General features: G+C 39.5%; 4 protein-coding genes and 3 long non-coding RNA genes across 9 annotated transcripts; 4 read left to right on the forward strand and 3 right to left on the reverse strand.

The window, feature by feature from the left end:
• Positions 1 to 1265: 1265 nt before the first annotated feature.
• LOC124349216 lies at positions 1266 to 3729 on the forward strand. The gene is made up of 6 exons (XR_006920239.1): positions 1266 to 1415; positions 1485 to 1629; positions 2699 to 2913; positions 2971 to 3159; positions 3218 to 3366; positions 3434 to 3729. It is a non-coding gene; the product is annotated as an uncharacterized LOC124349216 (long non-coding RNA).
• A 59-nt stretch (positions 3730 to 3788) lies between these two features.
• On the reverse strand, positions 3789 to 8303 carry LOC124348910 (solute carrier family 28 member 3-like). Its single transcript, XM_046799308.1, has 11 exons — positions 8154 to 8303; positions 5962 to 6506; positions 5732 to 5885; positions 5441 to 5659; positions 5216 to 5377; positions 5063 to 5156; positions 4839 to 4998; positions 4600 to 4768; positions 4381 to 4539; positions 4120 to 4300; positions 3789 to 4049 (listed from the first exon to the last, which is right to left on the reverse strand). The coding sequence occupies exons 2-11, from the start codon at positions 6495 to 6497 to the stop codon at positions 3955 to 3957; spliced, it is 1929 nt and encodes a 642-aa protein (XP_046655264.1). The 5' UTR covers positions 6498 to 6506; positions 8154 to 8303; the 3' UTR covers positions 3789 to 3954.
• Positions 6829 to 7463, forward strand: LOC124349140. The gene is made up of 3 exons (XR_006920100.1): positions 6829 to 6920; positions 6994 to 7111; positions 7235 to 7463. It is a non-coding gene; the product is annotated as an uncharacterized LOC124349140 (long non-coding RNA).
• A 377-nt stretch (positions 8304 to 8680) lies between the features above and the next one.
• Positions 8681 to 11882, reverse strand: LOC124348930 (rac GTPase-activating protein 1-like). Of its 2 annotated transcripts, none has more exons than XM_046799339.1 (10): positions 11790 to 11882; positions 11477 to 11594; positions 11204 to 11406; positions 10821 to 11141; positions 10614 to 10761; positions 10245 to 10473; positions 9907 to 10180; positions 9588 to 9841; positions 9395 to 9527; positions 8681 to 9329 (listed from the first exon to the last, which is right to left on the reverse strand). In XM_046799339.1, the coding sequence occupies exons 2-10, from the start codon at positions 11553 to 11555 to the stop codon at positions 9264 to 9266; spliced, it is 1707 nt and encodes a 568-aa protein (XP_046655295.1). In that variant the 5' UTR covers positions 11556 to 11594; positions 11790 to 11882; the 3' UTR covers positions 8681 to 9263. The 2 variants fall into 2 exon arrangements, with proteins under 2 accessions (XP_046655295.1, XP_046655294.1); XM_046799338.1 differs by having other exon boundaries at positions 10533 to 10761.
• A 220-nt stretch (positions 11883 to 12102) lies between these two features.
• LOC124349031 (rac GTPase-activating protein 1-like) lies at positions 12103 to 14150 on the forward strand. 2 transcript variants are annotated; one of them, XM_046799523.1, is made up of 7 exons: positions 12103 to 12279; positions 12469 to 12561; positions 12642 to 12844; positions 12902 to 13261; positions 13316 to 13539; positions 13597 to 13743; positions 13804 to 14150. In XM_046799523.1, exons 2-7 carry the CDS (start codon positions 12477 to 12479, stop codon positions 13844 to 13846), a joined length of 1062 nt encoding a protein of 353 aa, XP_046655479.1. In that variant the 5' UTR covers positions 12103 to 12279; positions 12469 to 12476; the 3' UTR covers positions 13847 to 14150. The 2 variants fall into 2 exon arrangements, with proteins under 2 accessions (XP_046655479.1, XP_046655480.1); XM_046799524.1 differs by having other exon boundaries at positions 13316 to 13491.
• On the reverse strand, positions 14032 to 17128 carry LOC124348945 (solute carrier family 28 member 3-like). Its single transcript, XM_046799360.1, has 10 exons — positions 16686 to 17128; positions 15977 to 16130; positions 15695 to 15913; positions 15471 to 15632; positions 15317 to 15410; positions 15098 to 15257; positions 14854 to 15022; positions 14638 to 14796; positions 14378 to 14558; positions 14032 to 14313 (listed from the first exon to the last, which is right to left on the reverse strand). Exons 1-10 carry the CDS (start codon positions 17036 to 17038, stop codon positions 14285 to 14287), a joined length of 1680 nt encoding a protein of 559 aa, XP_046655316.1. The 5' UTR covers positions 17039 to 17128; the 3' UTR covers positions 14032 to 14284.
• On the forward strand, positions 14755 to 15812 carry LOC124349224. The gene is made up of 2 exons (XR_006920246.1): positions 14755 to 14838; positions 15691 to 15812. It is a non-coding gene; the product is annotated as an uncharacterized LOC124349224 (long non-coding RNA).
• Positions 17129 to 18297: the final 1169 nt, after the last annotated feature.

Here is an 18297-nt window from a genome sequence, read left to right on the forward strand (position 1 = left end):
TACTCCGACGTCCCAACATTGAGCTATTGATAACTGCTCTGCTCGACGACGCTAGTAGCCTCGTTCATTGCCCAGCGTCGATGATCAATTTCACGACGATCGAAATACCGTCGAGCGGGGTCGTGCTGTTCGAGGCCCAACAGATTGGTAAAAGGCCTAGTCTAGTATTCGCTCTCATTGTTGTCGGCTGATGCACACGAATTTGGCGATCGATTTTCTCTTTATTAGCTGCTCAAATGGATCAATTCGAGGGTGTGGTGCTAGCGGCAACTCAATGCCGGGTCGCTGACGTCATTGAGGCCATTGTGATGTCGTCGACAATGACACCGGTGCTCCGTCTGGAATTCTTATTCTGCCCTCCATCACTGCCGGGATTAAAAGCTGAACGTTTGCAACTTTACCGTCTCAACGCAAGTCATTTTTATATAAAACATCAATTTGGACCGAGCTCTTTTCATCAATACATGTACGCGTAACATTTTGAAATTGCGATTTTCCCCATAAAAGGAAACCGGCCGAGATGTCTGTGGCAGTTTCGCAATAATCAAATGGCTGGAAGAGCGAATCTGCTTGTCGTCGGTGGACAATGGAACTCGGAGGACCCTGCTAGACAATGGATCGCCGTTGTTCAGGCAAGATGCGCCGATATGACTTTGCTTGAATGGCCTTGTTATAGATGATGGCTTTCCTTTAATTGGTTCCAACATGTGAACCAGCGTGATTAGAGAACTGCAAGAATGCGCTCAATTAGATGATTTTCAATGGAGCCAATCTGGACGCTCGGCAGTCGGTGATGTTTTCGAATCGAAAAGGATCGATTGGCATAAGGAATTTGAGGGGAAAATGTTACGACTGACTTTATTGGAAGTAATACAACAGCAACGTCTTTACTATAAATTTAATACGTGAGCGTTTAATTACATCATTTCTGATATAAAAATGAAGGAACCACCTTTCGTGATTTTTGACCGTGATCCAAATGGAACTGTCGTGGGCTACAAAGGATATTGCTACGAAATCGTTCGCATACTCCAACAACAGTACAATTTCACGTAGGTTATCATTCACCTGATTATTGGTTTATTTATTATCATTTCTTAATTGATAGCTATGAGATCATTTTACCCGGCGATAATGCCTTTGGGAAAGAGTTGCCCGATGGCAGTTGGAGCGGCATGATTGGAATGGTCGTGGCCAGAGTAATACAAACTGAAATTTCATTTGAAAATTATATTAATCTTTATCGATCTGTACAGCGAGTTGATATTGGCCTTGGCCCATTTTCAGTCACGCATTCCCGATCGAAGGTGGTCGACTTTTCCGTCGCATTCTACGAGGATGGAAACGCAATTCTGATCCCGCCACCGGCGGAAGAGAACCGTTTATCAGCTTGCACGAAGCCATTCCGTTTGGAGGTTAGTCAATCGCATATTACTTGAATTGGAATGAAATTAAAAGAAAAATAATGTCGTCTTAAAAAACAGACTTGGCTTACCTTGATGCTGTTTGCGACTATTTTACCCGTCATTCTTTGGCAACATTCAAAGTTTTATTGGATTCACTACCGGGAAAAATGTCCGACATTGGGGGACCAATATTTGTTCAGCCTCGGAGTTCTTATTGGCCAGTGTGAGTAGCTGCTGTACACTAATTAATTTCTGTGCTGTCGAAATGAATACAGTACGATTCGGCCAAAAACAATTTTGAACTTTAGGCCGAATGATCTTTTAACGATATACGATTCGGCCTGTTGAAAAAATTGAATGATTCGGCCTGTTGAAAAATTGAATGATTCGGCCAATTATTAAAAAAAAAAATTTTTCGGCCATAGGCCTTAAATTTATGAGACGATTCGGCCAAAAAATTATTCGCCAAGTTTTTTGGCCGAATCGTATTAAGGTTATCAGACGATTCAGGGCTGTTCAGGGCTATTCAGATAATACGGCTGTCAGCCATTTTACCTTTTAGGTTTATTTGAGCACCTAATTGTTTACACTTAATTTTCTTAATGGAGCAGTCTAACATCCTGTGTTGCCATCAAATTTGTGTCCAAAATTGCCAATCAGCGTACAGAAGCTTTAAAACGCTGTACGCTGATTGGGCCATTTTGGACACAAATTTGATGGAAACGTGGATGTTTGACTACTCCATTGTACAACGTCGACCCTCAACACCAACAAATTCTAACTTGCAAATGAAGCACTGAGACATTATAAAGTATGGATAGACGTTAAGAGTGTTCCGAGTGTTCATCCAAGGCAATTAGTAAAATTCAAACTAGATTGTTGACTATTATAGACCAAATTATTGGCGGCAATCCCCCGGCCTTCTCCCTCCTTCAATATAATGGTTGCCAAATTAAAATTTTTTTTGGCCGAATCGCACAAAGTCAATAATTTCTCATTCGGCCACCAGTCAATTCAAGAATAGAAAGAAGTCTGATCAATTGGCCGAACAGTATATTTTTTAATTAATTACTCGCCATTTTTGGCCGAATAAAAAAACATAAAAACAAGGCATTGGCCGAATTGTATATTTCAATGTATTTTTCCACTCATACGATTCGGCCTTGGCCGAATAAAAAACTCAGAAAAGCGGCCACAATTCTTTGTTTTTTATTCGGCCAGGCCGAATCGTATTTTTTTGGCCGAATCGTACGGTTACCGTCGAAATTAACATTTCTCCTGACTGTATATAGCTGGACGAAAATTGTCTTCGCGGTGTTCACTTCAATTACTCGCAGCCATTTGGTGTTTGAGTGCTGTCGTTTTCGCAAGCGCTTACGTGGGAATTCTCATGTCCTTTCTGCGATTTCCCAAACTGTTGCCCGTCATCAATCGACTGGAAGAATTACCTGAATCCCACCTCAAGTGGGTTGCCCTACAAGGAACCGCTCTGGATTCGCTCTTTCTGGTATGTGTCGTTTATGTAAGATGAACAAGAATTCACTTAAGTTAATTTTCTCTACAGGATGCTACAGCCGGAATTTACAAAACTATCGGAGGTTAAGCCATTCAAACGAAAAACTGATTGCTATTTTAAAAATATTCCCTGATTATATTAACAGATGGCTTATTGAAGCAGCAGCGTGGAGCTTTGATTGATGTTCATTTAGACGGTATCAACCTCGTCGTTAACGGCGGTTACGCTTATCTTGCGGTATTAATTTTATTTGTAAGAAAACTTTAATTCACTTATCGTCTTGTTTTTAATTCAGGGGAAATCAAATTTAGAGTCATCGCTCTACGAGGATTATCTTCGAACGGGCACCTGTCGTCTCAGCATTGCCCAGCAAGAATTCTTTAAAGTCAATGTGGCATTCGCATTCTCCAAAAATAGTGCTCTTAAACCATTCATGGACGACAAGTATAAAACGGTCTCTAAATAAAGTTGATTGGACATTTACGACATTTTCCTTTTCTTTTTTAAATAGAATTTTACAAATGATGGAAGCAGGTCTTGATATTTATTGGAAGAAACTTTATGGGGCACCGACTGGTGGTAAATGCGGAAAAGTGAAGCAATCCGACACGGGGCCCAAAAGTCTCAGTCTGGCGGATTTACAAGGCGCTTTCATCATTTTAGCTATCGGATCCGGAATAGCTTCTCTCGTTTTCTTATTCGAGTGTTTGATTCCCTATTGCTTTCGCTCTCTTTGTCGAATTTGTTTTAAAAAAATAACCACAAATTAACATATGCCCAGTTCGGAGTGAGAATAAGGGGACAGAGCTAAAATAAATGAGATATGTGTTTATTGACGATTCTATTCTCTCTATAGTCTCACGACACACAAACGACTGGCTATCTACGAACGACGACCAATCAGCGGTCGTGTTACAATTATTTATGACTACTTATTTTGATATGAAGCCATATGTTTATTACAAATTTACAATAGTCAGCTGTGGTTAAGTCTACAGCAGTTGACAGGAATAATTTTTTAAAACAACAACTTTAGAACACGGCTGTCATATTGGGAGTGAAAGAAAAAGTTGAAGGTGCAAAGGTAGTGGATACTGGTGTGTCAGAGACGGATGATATAAGAGTGCCTATTTCCCAATAATTAAGACAAAAATGTAATCTGATAAGAACGGTAGCTCTTAACGAAATCTCTCTTACCTGCGATGCATGCAGTCATAAAGCAGGCTGCACTGCCCGCTACAAATGCTCGAAAGGCCACCTGGGCCAAGTCGCTCTGACGTTCGGGTGCCATGGTGGAAAGAGCGGCTATCTGGGTCCCAATCGACCCGGGATTCGAGAAGCCACACAAGGCGTAGGTAGCGATCGTCTCAGCTCGTTTCTACACACGTTCCAAGGAAGCCAAAATATTTAACCCATATAGTTTAACACTGCAACAAGAAGGATTCACTATTGATATACCGAAATGATTCCTTGTGCCACGTATTCCGATAGCTTGCTGTAAGCTGCAAACTCATTGACGATAGTCTTGAGAGCCACAAGGTTGGCCACTAGATCACACTCGGCTGCGGGCACACCCATCAACCAAGCGACGGGAATAAAAATCTTGCCCATGATGTACTGTTGCAAATCAATTTACTTGAATTAGATTATTCATTAGATGGACAATAGATTTCTTACTTCGAACGTGACGTATGGAGCTCCTAGAAGACCACCAAACCATGAGATGATTCCATTAAGGAAGGCGATGAAAGCTAAAAAGGCAATTAAATTGGCGATGATATTCAGTACCAAAAAGACGGCATTAGCTGCTCCTTGGGCGGCCGCATCGAGGGCGTTGGATTCCGTCCTGTAGAAACACGCAATAAAACGATTCCATCATGCCCCCGATACAACAGACTGAAAAGCGGAAGCATTACCCTTTAGGAATTTTCACGTCTCCAGCTTTAGTTTGTGATTTCTCCGATTCCGGATAAAAGAGTTTGGAAAAGGCTAGAGCGGCCGGTGCAGACATGACGGATGCCGATAACAAATGGGATGCACTGATACCAAAACTGATGAATGCTGCCAGAACTCCGCCTGAAATTCCAATTTTGATTCAATCAATTCATTCAACAACTTAAATTATGTACAGCTTACAAACCTGCTATGGTGGCGAATCCACCCGTCATTACGGCGTGAAGCTCAGACTTGGTCATTTTAGGAAGAAGGGGTCTAATTAACAAAGGGGCCTCGGTCTGTAAATAACAGTTAGCCATCATATCAATCAGCATGAGAACAAATGATTTGACTTTACTTGGCCTAAAAAGATATTCCCAGCTGCATTCATAGACTCGGCGGCCGTGGTACCGATGGATATTTGCAAGAGCCATCCGATTTTCTGGACGACCCACTGCATAATGCCATAGTAGTAAAGGATGCTAACGAAGAAGCTGAAGAAGAAGATGACTGAAAGTATCTACACAGGTAAAAAAGCTCATTAGCATTTCGAATGACAAAATAATTTTCTGTGTAACTTTACCTTGAAGGCAAAAACAGATCCAAGAACGATTCCCGCCATATTTTTATCGGTAACCAAATAGCCATAAACGAAGCCTGATCCTTCGTTGGAATAATCGAGGAATATGGTGATTTTGTCGCCGAGGCACTGGATAACCTGGCGACCCAATTCCCATCGCAAGACGATTAATCCGAAAATAAACTGAAGTCCCACACCCCAGGTTACATGACTCCACTTGACCTGTAAACAGATTGAAAGCGTTCAGATTAATAACAGTGATCTAATGACAGGTATACAAGTAATTAAGCTTACTTTGGACGGATGCTTGGAGAAAATCCAACCGAGAAGCACGAAAACAAGTAAACCAAAGAAAGAGACAAGTCGATATCGTTCGTCCTTTGTATCGATAACAAGGAATGTGATCAAGGCAGCGACAATCACCAAGTAAACACCATACTGGACCAAGCTTTAAATTCACATAAAATGTAGCTCACACGATTATCAAATAAGTAAGAGAATAAATCATTAGATTATTAACTAACCGGAATTTCCAAACGCGATCAAAATGCGCTGCGATTGGTGTTAAAACGGCTCGATCAATGGATTTCCCCCAAAACTTTTTCACAACTTGGAAGTAGAAAAGGCTGACGTAGGTGATGACAGTAATAATGATGAGCAAGCCGACACCGTTGCACCAGTCCATCGGGATGCCATTATGAATTGAATAGTAAATGCTGGCTATGAAATAGGCGTTGTAAAGAAGGGCTAGGATAATGTAGACAAGCCAGCGAACCAACGACTTTCTTTTAACAGCAAAGTCGCTCAAGTGAGCCCAGAATTTTTCCAGTGCATTGCCGAGGAACGAACATGACGGATTCACCTCTTCTGTTCCTTCTTCGGGTTCTGTCGGGGTCTTGGATTTCCTCCGTTTCTTTCTTGAAAGACTTCCATTGACGCTTTCTTCTCGAGCCTTCAACTGTGAAATTTGTAATGTGCCGTAATTCGATTCTTGCGGGTCCTCCGGGAGATTTAATTCTACTTGGATATCATACCCGCCATTCACTATTCCTAGTTCCATTGAAGTTTACTGTTGTGAAAAAAAAAAAAAAATAATTAAATCAGTTATATAAACATTTATAAGCTCCATTGGTTAAACATGAACATTTTCTTATGTCAATATGAACTAGATCCGGGATGCAGAAAGGTGTTCAATTAGGACACATTTTTCATAGCAAATAAGTAATGTAGCTCATTGGTCAGTAATATAGGGCGCCATAGTTAATAACACTTAAGTCAACATAAACTAGAATTTGGGATAAGCTTCCAGACTGTTCAATTTGTCTGGCCATACTCTGGAACCACCTGTTCAAACCTGATTAGTCAGTAAATGGGGACGGCACTAATGATTTGGAATAGTATAAAAGGCTTAGGATATCGCTCAGTTAGTCACACCAATCGTCCAGTAATTCAAACCAAATCAAAAATGTTCCAGAAATTTTTCGTAAGTTTATACTTTTACATTCTTGTTTTACTTAATGGGTAATTTCACATTTATTTGTTTTTGCGCAAATAAGCTCTTTGCCTGCATCTTGGCTGTGATGGCTGTCGTCTACACTAACTCTGCGCCCACTTCTGATGATGAAGCAACTGGCGAGGAGAGTGATCAGTTCTTATTCTACTGCAGATGGTTTAGTAAGTTAAAAGTTCACTGAGTTTACGACAAATTTATAGAATTTAAACATTTTACGTGACTTTCTAAGGTGGAATAGAAGAATTTAGTTATAAAGGGTGAATTATTTCTTTGTATGATTACAGCCTCTTGCAGCAACAGTACCCAGTGTTCAAGCAATCTAATCCACAAGACATGCAACGGAGGACGATGCTGCAGAGGTTAACGACTAACTTGGTAATAATACCGCCTGGACTCCCCTGGAGAAAGATATCCGCTTTACAATGACATCGCAACTTTCCCCTTTGGTCTGTTTTTTCACAATTCTAGAGTATACCTTAGAATAGCAGTAAAAATACACGTCTATCACTAGCAGCAGAACGAATATTTCTAAATTTTAGTATTATTCTCATGCTTACGAACACATCCTATTTCTATGCCAACATGGTACGATAATGCAGAAAACAACGGCTTAACAGAATCACCCACAATTTATTTGCCTTACGATATGAAGTTTATATGGCACCGAAAAAGAACTTTTTTAAATTACCGCTTATCTTTTTTTTTTGAGCTGTAAAGATCTCACATTTTTATCAAGAGTTTTAATTGGATTTATTCAAAACTTAAAGAAACAGCTTTCGTTGTATTAGGGGAAAAAACGCCCAGCCAACGCCTCTTTCATGTTGACATGGGTTTAACTATTTTGCAATGCTTAGAAAAGGCGAGGACCATTAATCAGCTCCCTCGGGTGAAAGATTGTACCCAAGACACACACAATGAACACGTTTCAAGGTTAAAACGTAAAAAGTGAAAGGGGTCGTCACTAATCTCGCACTAGCCCTACCATTACACAACTACGTTTCTCTATGGTTTTTCAGTCCAATCTGGAATTGAATCTTTCCATTCGTTCGGCAATGACAACAAAAAAAAAGTTGTTTGAATTGCATTTCCTACCGCCACAACGGAATTATGAACTGAACACTTCCTGCCGCCGCAAAACACTTGTCACACACACACACACATCTTTGTCAATAAATGAAAAAATAGAATTTTGAATTTATTTACCTTCAACAGACTGGTGATCCAGTCACTGTTTAGACGTTTGAGTTGTCGCCAGTATCCGCTGTCGCCGGAAAATAATGAGTTTTGCGGAGCCGGATGTTGTCCCACCGCGTTCAAACATCAGACTGTTGATAGGCAGCACCAAAGCACTACTGTTGATACTACTCGCAGTTGACGTCAGCAACAAAAGTTGTGTTTTTCCTTTGTAATGCATGGATTTCCCCTGGCAATATGCTGTATAGTCGGTAAAAAGTAAATTGCCTTTTGGCTAAACAGTAAAAACGATTGAGCATGTTGAGTATGCTATATGCCTGCAAACGTCATAACATTCACCATAGGTTATTGCCCAGGGCGCTACCTTATAGGTCTAGCTCAAGCTATTTTCTTTTCAAGGACGACACAAAGGCATCTTTCGAGACTTTGATCAATCCATAAATAGGAATGTTATTCCCAGTTGATTTTCTAAGCCCTAGAACGCTTAAAATGTTCTGCAAAACCCATTATGTTACGTAAATTTCTTAGCCAACAAATTCAGGACAAGATTATATTGCGGTAAAAAAAAAAAACGTTGGGTGTTAAAAACAATGAAAACAAGATGTTGTGGTGAATTTGGGACAAGGAAAGTAATAATACCACATATGCAATTCAAAACGGATGACAACATGACAATCAGATAAGCCAGTCCACTGTATAAACTGAACTTATACTGACGTAAATGAAACTCTCTCCAAGCGGAAAGCGACAAAATGAAATCAATTTGATAGGGAACTAACAGCCATGCGTTTAATTTTCCGCGTAACGCGAACGTACATTGTTTTTGGGTCAACACCATTCCTAATGACTCGTCAAATAATTGTTTGCGGTAAAATGGTTTTTGGTCAACGTCCCTAAACATGTAGTCATGTCTAGTTACATATCAAAGGTTTAACTTGATGGGGGTGAACATTGCAACTTGATTGTAAAACAGGGAAGGGGAAACTTCAATGCAGTTTAACCGTTCGAATAACAAAGTTTGAAGCATGCAGTTACCTTGAAAATTGTTGTAAACTGCAAACTTATCAAGTCTTAACACAAAGATAAGCACTACACCAACGGAGATGCAGAAGTTGAGCACTAATGGTCCGTCATGATGAAGCGACACCAATAATCACTCGGAATCTGCAACAATTTCTCCATGATCTAGAACCCAAACGCAATGATTAACTAACATGCCTCAATAATGATATGGCAATGAGTAGACTTACGCAAGCTTGTTTTTTTGTTTCTTTTAAAGTTAACTCGACATCCGGATTAGGGCGAGAATGGCCTATAATAATTGGACCAAACACCCTAGCCAAACTAGATGCGAGCATTTTACACTCGGGAGTATCAGCCACCCTACAAAGAAACAAGGTTAATCGATGACCATAATTGCATTACGACTGGCAGGGGGGTTACTTTTGAATGTGAAGAATAAGATAAGCGAGCGTATCCCGATTGGGGCGCGGAAGCTCTGGTATAAGAGCGTACAATGCTGTTTGGACATCCATCTCTTCATCAAGATCGCAAATGCCAGCAAAGCTTTTCCATAACGTGAAAGTGATGAGGGGTTCCTTAAGTGTACGTAAAAACAACTTTAATGCACCAGTCACGACATGAATATTCACTTGCGCTAGGCGTTGAGGCTGCATCTTGCCTCGCACCATTTCTTCCTGTAAAATGAAGTTGTCACACTGTCAAGTTCAACGAGATTTTACTAAAAAGGGAATGAACCAACCTTTAAATCGGTTATCTCTTTTTCGGAACCATTGACGCGATAAAGAGCCACTTCTTTCATTCCTCTGCGCTCAACTTCATTCACACAGTGGACAATCAGACTGGGTATCATGGGGACTGTCAACGGTGCAAAGTCAGCCAAAGTTCCGGCTAATCCTCTACTGATGGAAGCTTGTGTCGTTGGGACACAAATTTGAGGCATACGAGTCTTGCAGTCCACATGACAAGTAGCGCGACAATCGGAGCATTTGAAAGCCAGCTTTCCAAACTTAATTCTGTTTTGAGAGACCCATTAAGCATTAGATGTGGTTTGGCTTTGAAAGATATACAGTCACTGACCTGTTCCCGCACGGAAGGCAATTTTCCGACTTAATAATCGTCTTTTGACTGAAATTGTGTCGGCGCTGATTGAGAGAAAGCCGCCCTCCAGATGCCACAGGGCGTAGATAAGCTGCCCCCTGCCCTTCGGAAAGGCGAGCCGTTGCCGGCACACTGGTACTCCTTCTACCATTTACTGTAGGAGATGTTTCACTCATGATAAATCGATTTTTGGGTGGCTCCAACAAACCTATAAAAAGGGTCATAGAATGTTTAACCATTAAAATGGGCTCAGATTATATTCTTTACTTTGTGAAGGGGCACTAGGAGCTATATCGGGCTCATTCTCCAACTGCTGATGGCTGTCGATACGCACTCTTCGTTTCTTACCGAAAGAAGAATTGATTTCCTCTGTCATTTCACATGTTTCAGGACTTGTTTCAATAACTGAAGTAGCTGTGATAGGACCTCCTTTTATGGGAATCGATACTGTAGTCGTGGCGATGAGACGCTCACTACATGATGTATCAAGGACTCCCTAAGAAAATAAAAGGAATTACAAAACCAGAAGTCAATTTTAATTGTGATATTACTCACGTCACGTCGAGATCTGCGTTTGAAACCCCCATCAGTCGTGAGGTACGAGTCAAAACCTGATGGACGGTTCGAACGGGTTGAAATTCGACTTGATCGTGCACTCGAGGGTGGCAGCTCACTATCGCGATTCGTTTCCTCATTAATAATTTCAGAGGCGATCGACGATGTCCCCATGCTGTTTGAATCGCTGACATTTTCGTTGCACAACCAATCTCGAGACGGCGGACACATCCCTGGCATTGAGTGACGATTTCTTCTGGGAGGTTCAGCATTGTTTTCAGCTGGGCCAGCCCTTTCTTTGGATGATTTGAGCTTCTTTTCCTATTCAAGTGTTTAATGTATTTTTTAAATCTTAAACCTTCATAGAGTGTGAATATATCTACCAGAGTTTTCTTCTCCTCCTGGAGATGAGTTCGAACTTTAACTTCATTTTTCAAAAGGACAGTTGTTTGATGGTACTGAGCCTGCAGCTTTGAATTCACCTGATTGGCATCATTTAGTTGATTCTTCAGGTGCCTCACTTCATCCTCAGCCTCAAGCCATTTGATTTGACAGTTTTCTTGATTCACAGCATACCTTCTAAAATCTAAAATTAGAATAAGCATCGATATATTAAGCAATTTAGATACTTTTTAAACTACTATATAAAGTATAACCTTCAATGAGGTTGTTGAAACCTTTACATAGGTCATCAAATTGCCTAGCAAGGATGGAAATTTGAGTAGAGCTTTCCATCTGAGGTCCAGGTTAAGAAAACCCTTTTTCAAGCGTAATCTAGATTTTAATAATAGTTTAATCGTGCACATTATTTAAATGCTGACTAGAACGATAGCACATCAAAACATCGTCTTAGAAGGACCTTTATGTGGTCTAAGTGGACATGTGGTTATATGAGAGCAAACTCATCATAAATAAAATAATTGCTCTAGAAATTTGTAATAAAATGAAGAGTAAGCATTTAACACTTACTTCGTATTATCGACTCCCCACCACTTTATAGCAGTTTTTGACTTTTTGCTTCCAATCTGTTTGCTTACCGACTGCTACTGTAAGGTGACATAAAAATAGGTGACCCTACCTCCTAATGCTGAATGCCACGAATTCACAAATATTGCTGTGAGCAAATAATTAAAATATTATCTAAAATAGTGCTTGATAAAATAAGTGTATTTTAAAATGTTTATTTTTCAACACAATTTTTTAATGCGAGTATTTTTCATTTTAATATTAAAAACTGGACTCATGCAGCCTCATGTGTTTGGTCACTCGAGGTTTTCGGAGGGAAAGGGTTAGTTGCAAACAAGAGCGTGCTGCTTCAGTACACGTGGGGCTCTCTCTTCACTAATAGTGGGTAACCGCATGTCCCAACTTGAAACGTTTGTCGTAAGACTCGAAACATTCGACATTTAAACAACACATAAACTGTTGTATTTAGTTCTACTGACCAGCAAGATTATAGGTAAAAGCAAGCAAAATGTTGTTATTTGCCTAAACCGTGAAATTCTCATGCTCGAAAGCTGATGTGTGAATGTTCCCGCCATTTTTTACATGTTTCGGTTCTAATTTCCTAATCACTTACATTAAAGCTGTGATAATAATTCTTGATCCAGGTTTGTAATGTGCATGTCGAATTTATTTTTGATTAAAGGTTACAGGATGGAGATAAATTCCTATGTTTCATTACTAGCCCAATATGACAGTGCATGCAGGAGTGGATTTGATTTGCAAGGATGTGATTATGGTCAGTAGAGTGTAATTTGATTAAAAAGAGAAATTTTTTGTGCACATATTACTCATCACAATTCATGTTTTCTGTTACAGAATTCTTGGAATTCACTTTAGGACAAGAGGATTGCCAAAAGAAGTGGTTAGCGGCTGAGAAAGAGTTAGAGGTCATTCAAAGTAAACTTGATGAGGCCAAAAAAGCTACATCTAAATTGGAATTACTAAATCATCATGTAACAATGCTGTTGAAAGATGAGGTGAAAGTAAGGAGTTCAATTCAAGAAGATATTCGTGAATATGTAAGTTACCTAAAGTGGACTTATCCTTGAAAATGTATTAACACAGTTTTGATGCAGCATACGCAATTTGATATGGTCCGTGATTGTCTATCGAGTGAAACTTATCTTAAGGACGAACTCATAGAGAAACTGAACAGCCTCGGTCCCAGACGCTTTCCGCATCTCGTAAATAATACAAATGCTCGCCATGTAGACAAATTGGAGACCATCACTGAAGTAAACAGCGCCGAATTGGATTCGGTTATGGCATCAAGTGAGCGGTGCAGCGTATCCAGTAGCGAACCGTCTGATGAAGACCTCGAACTCTCGGGTACCGTTCGTTCTTACCGAGATCTTCATCGCTTGAATAAGCAATTTTCTGAACTGGTGCCTGATGGGGAGCATCAAACATCTAATAAACGCGTAACAGATGGAAGCGTAAGTAACTTGCAATTATATACCGAGTCATTTTGATCAGTTCAATGTTTTTAGACTGCAACAGAAGTTGGCGTACTCGACCAATGCATTGTGGCAACCACTACTGTTTCTTTCTCAATGCAAACTGGTTCAACTGTAGTCAGTTCTGTGATCGAAGGTTATCCGGGATCAAGCAGCAGTGATGAATGCACTCAAAACACAACAGTCATAAGAAAACATCGTCTGAAACGGCAAGTTGTCTTTCATCATATTGAGACCTGCTATCCATGTGGCCTTCGGTACATATATTGTTTTTATTTTTATTTCGCTGCGGATTAAGTATTTTTTTTTATCAGAATCAAGTTTGGCAAATCTGCGTTGAAGTGTATCGATTGCGGCATGAATTGTCACATTAAATGCGAGTCATTGTTGCCAAGATCTTGTGATCCCCAAACCTCCAAAAATGAAACCGAGAAGCGCCTTGAAGTGGCTACACCGAAAAAGTGAATTTACTAATTATATTGTACACTTTTTATTTCCTTTCTCATAACTAATTATAACAGGAAAGCTTTGCGTTTCTTCACTTCCCCGTCGACGAAAAAGTGATGCAGACCCTAACACCTAAGTAGATTTTTGTGGTTTTTGATTCAGAATGTTTCTTTGTTTGTTAACAACTTCACATTTATTTTTTTTTCTTTTGAGTATCAACCATTTGAACGGTTAACGTGTTAAGTGAAATTTTTGGTTCTTTTTAGTAATCCTGCAAAAGTGATCCAGCAGACTATTAAATCCAAGTAGATTTTTGTGGTTTAATTCGGAATGTTTTTTTTTTTTTGAACAAAATTTTCTTCAATTTGGTAACAACTATTTTAACGGTTAACATGTCAAATAGAATTCTCCGTTCTTTCAAGTTACTCCACTGATTCATTTTACACAACCCAACACAAATATTAGTATGTAAATAATCGCCGTTGTTTTAGGTAAATTGATTTTCCTAGCGAATCAAATCCTTGGCTTCTTGCTCTACAATGGAACAAAATGCGTTTACAATGAAGACGATGGAATCAACGTTCCTATTTTTTTAAATCACATGTATTAAGAATGGGTAATTCATACTTTTTGAATTTATATATTTACCAGCTACACAGGCTGTCATGAAGCAAGCAATACTTCCTGAAACAAATGCTCGGAAAGCCACTTGAGCCAAATCGGTTTGTCTGGATGGAGCCATTGACCCCAGGGCAGCTATTTGGATGCCTATTGACCCTGGATTCGAGAAGCCACACAACGCAAAGGTAGCGATCGTTTCCGATCGTTTCTATTGGCAGAATTAGTTATGGCCATGAAACCAATTGCTACATAGAAAACAGGTAAACAATTTGAACTAAATTTTTTACCGAAACTAGTCCTTTAGCCATATATTCTGATAGTTGCCTATAGGCAACAAATTCGTTGACGATGGTCTTTAGCGCTACCACATGTCCTATTTGATCGCACTCTTCTGCAGGAATGCCCATTATCCAGGCCAGTGGAATAAAACACTTCCCTACTAGATACTAACACAAGCAGACCCTTTTTTTCAACATCCTTAAAAAAAGGTATGAATGGCTTACTTCAAATGTAACATAAGGTGCTCCTAGTAGTCCTCCCATCCATGAAATGATTCCATTGAGAAAAGCAATAAAGGCTAGAAATGCGATTAGATTAGCGCAAATATTGATGACCATAAAGACTGCATTAGAAGCCCCTTGTGCCGCTGCATCTAAAGCGTTGGCCTCTTTCCTGTATGATTAATGTTGTAAAAATTTGATTAGACAAAAGTTATCGGTGCGTTAAAAAGTCAGTAAATTTGTAAACCCTTTTGGCACTTTAATGTCCTCTGCTTTAGTTTGCGATTCTTCTGTCTCGGGGTAAAACAATTTAGCAAAGGATAAAGCGGCTGGTGCAGACATCACAGATGCACTCAGCAAATGCGAAGCGCTTATTCCAAAGCTTATGTATGCCGACAAAACTGACCCTAAAAAAATGTGAAGATGCCTTCTTGTTTATACCAGTATTTACATGTAAAAGCAAAACCCGAAATTGTAGCAAAGCCGCTCGTCATAACCGTATGCAGTTCCGATTTCGTCAATAACGGTAAAAGTGGTTTGATAGCTAAAGGAGCTTCCGTCTAAGGGCATTAAATCGTTGTAGAATCAAATGTTTTGTAGATCTGGTGTGAACTGTATACTTGTCCAAGAAAAATGTTGGCAGCGCAGTTGATTGATTCGGTCGCAGTGGTTCCTACTGATACTTGAAGAAACCAACCGACTTTCTGTACGATCAGTTGCATGACTCCGTAATAGTAAAGAATGTTGACCATGAAACTGAATAAGAAAATGACTGACAAGGCCTTGAAAATGAACAATAACATTATTCAATTGCAATTCCGTTTTATTTTATCATTTTAGGTACTTTAAAGGCGAAAATGGTGCCAAGCGGAATTCCGGAATCATTTTGATCAGTGACTAAATGACCATAGACTAATCCTGAGCCTGCATCGGTGTACTTCAAAAAGATAGAAACGCGATCGCCGAGACAGGCAAAAACCTGCTGCCCGGTTTTCCAACGAAGAACCATCAAACCGAAGAGAAACTGTAAGATCATTCCCCAAATCACTTGTGTCCACTTTATCTAAACCAAATGAAATTTTTTGTTTGATTAAATTTATGCAACTATGGGAAGCTCAAGGTTTACTTGGGATGGATGTTTGGAGAAGATCCAGCCAAAAAGGAGAAAGACGGCCAGACCGATGAGCGAGTATAATCTATCTCTGTCACCTGCCGTGTCCAATACCAACCCAACAGTGAAACCCGCGACCCCGCCAGCAATCACCAGTAAGCGTAGAAATCTTAATTCAATTTCAATATTTTTAGTGAGATAATTTTAGTAAAGTATCCACGTTCAACGCCATCTGTTAGTCAGTTTATCAACCTGATCCGTTTCAAGTTGAGTTTTTGAAAAGAAAGGTTTCAAGATGAATCGGTTTAGTCAAAACTCATTTTAAATTGGAATGGGGAAATGTAGGTTGTAATTTAGCACCAGGGTGTAATTAGATTTACGGACATTCTCGAGATTCCTCTATTTCATTCTACGTCGTTAGCTCGGGGCCTCGGGCAAGCTTCTCGGAATCTATTCTGATTCTTAATTACCAACTATTGTAATTAAGACTTGGTGCCAGATGAGGGAGATTAAAAAAGATATGGATCAACTATAATGGATAACATCTACAACAAACGATTAAAAAAGACTAGTTTTGAGTCTGCGCAATGGGATAGGAGGAATCTGGGCGATTCTGCGCACTCTGGCGGCTATTTGTACCCCAATCTCATTGGTTGTATGCAAATGAGCGTTTCAGATCTTAAGCGTCCATTTTCGTCGATCAATAAATGATAGGCTTGCTTACCGATAGCTCCAGCATCGTTCCAAGATAAGGGTTAGGGGAAGGATCACTCTGGAGTATGCGCTATCGCCCCAATGAGGTTTGAAAACCTTGTAGTAGAAAAGGCCACAGTAGACAATAACAGTGAGGATAATCAGCATCCCCACACCTCCACACCAATCAATGTCGAGTTGTTTGAGATGGCCATTGTAGACAGCCGCAACTAAATAGCAATTGTATGAGATTGCTGCAAAAATTCGCAAGAATACTGTAATTTTAAATCTGTTTTTCTCTGCAAAGTTTCCAACATAACTCCAGAATCCTTCAACAAAGTCACCAGCAGATTTACTTTCATTTTGAGGAGATTCCAAATCCATCTTTGATGGAGAACTGATCGATGTCTGATCATACCAAGAATAGTATATCGCTATCGGATGTCCATTTAATGCAAATTTAGTGAGTGAAATTTTGGGGGAAAAAAAGAAGTACGTGATGGAATGCTGTTATCGCAGTCGGCATTCGCCGTCACGCTTCAGATAGAATTTCATTCCTGACACGATTTATACTAAGTTATTCATTCGTCTAGGCGAGAAGGGGACGACTCGAGCTCATTAATAAAAACCCGGTGGAACAAACCACGTTTCGTATTTTTTCTCTTCGCCTTTTAATAAATGAGCCAATAGGACGCGTTGCAAGGCGGGGCTTGCTGTGTTTAATAGCCCTTGGGGTATTTGACAGTACACGCTTGACGATCGATATATTACCGACAATAAATCGATGTTTCGAGATCCGATTTCCCCGCCATTTTTTCAAAGAACATTAAACAGCAATTCAAATAAAATCGAGCTTATCAACCCTTAGTCCTTACCTAACAGCATGATAACGAAGAAACTACGAATCATTTAATTTAGAATTCCGAAGTTGTTGTTTTTGAATTTTAGTAGTGGGAATGGCTGTTTTCAAAATATAAAACGTGGGCTAATGAATGAGTTGTAGAGTTATGAGACAGTTTTATCTAAGGAGATTTTTTTTTTCATCTCAAAAGCCATTAGAATGACATTGAGAATAGTGAGGTCCATCTGTAATTTGAGAAGACATCGCTGTGCTCGATTACAGTAGCAGAAGCGGAAATCGTCCTTGTTATCTTTTTTAAATTGAGTTTTGACTGACGTTTTAATTTATTTTTATTAGAAAAAAATTTAACCTTCGGTTATTTGAGCTCTTTATTTAGATATTTGATGTGGACGACTAAAACAAATTGTAGGCCTAATAATTTGATTTTGTAGATAATACTTGTACTTTGAGTAAAGACCTCTTATCTTAATTTCTTGTCTTTCATTGAGAAGGGACGTAATGATGTGAGACCAATACTGTCTTTATTTTTCCTAGATTGTTTATTATTTGGTTCATATTGCGAGTGCGGTTAAGCAGCTTTGAATCCACAAACAAAGGGAAGCAGACTCCATTTTGACTGAACGCCATCTACCCACAAGTGTTAACATTGGATACTGCTTCCAGATGTAAGTTAATTACTTTTCTAAGTATTTTTAAGTTTACCTGCATGTTACCGATTTGTTTCAATCTGTTGTTTTAATGCATAATTTTTAAAACTAGTTTTAAGTAAAATTGTGACAGA

This window comes from Daphnia pulicaria, chromosome 7 (genome assembly GCF_021234035.1).
Source record: "Daphnia pulicaria isolate SC F1-1A chromosome 7, SC_F0-13Bv2, whole genome shotgun sequence".
Classification (NCBI taxonomy): domain Eukaryota; kingdom Metazoa; phylum Arthropoda; class Branchiopoda; order Diplostraca; family Daphniidae; genus Daphnia; species Daphnia pulicaria.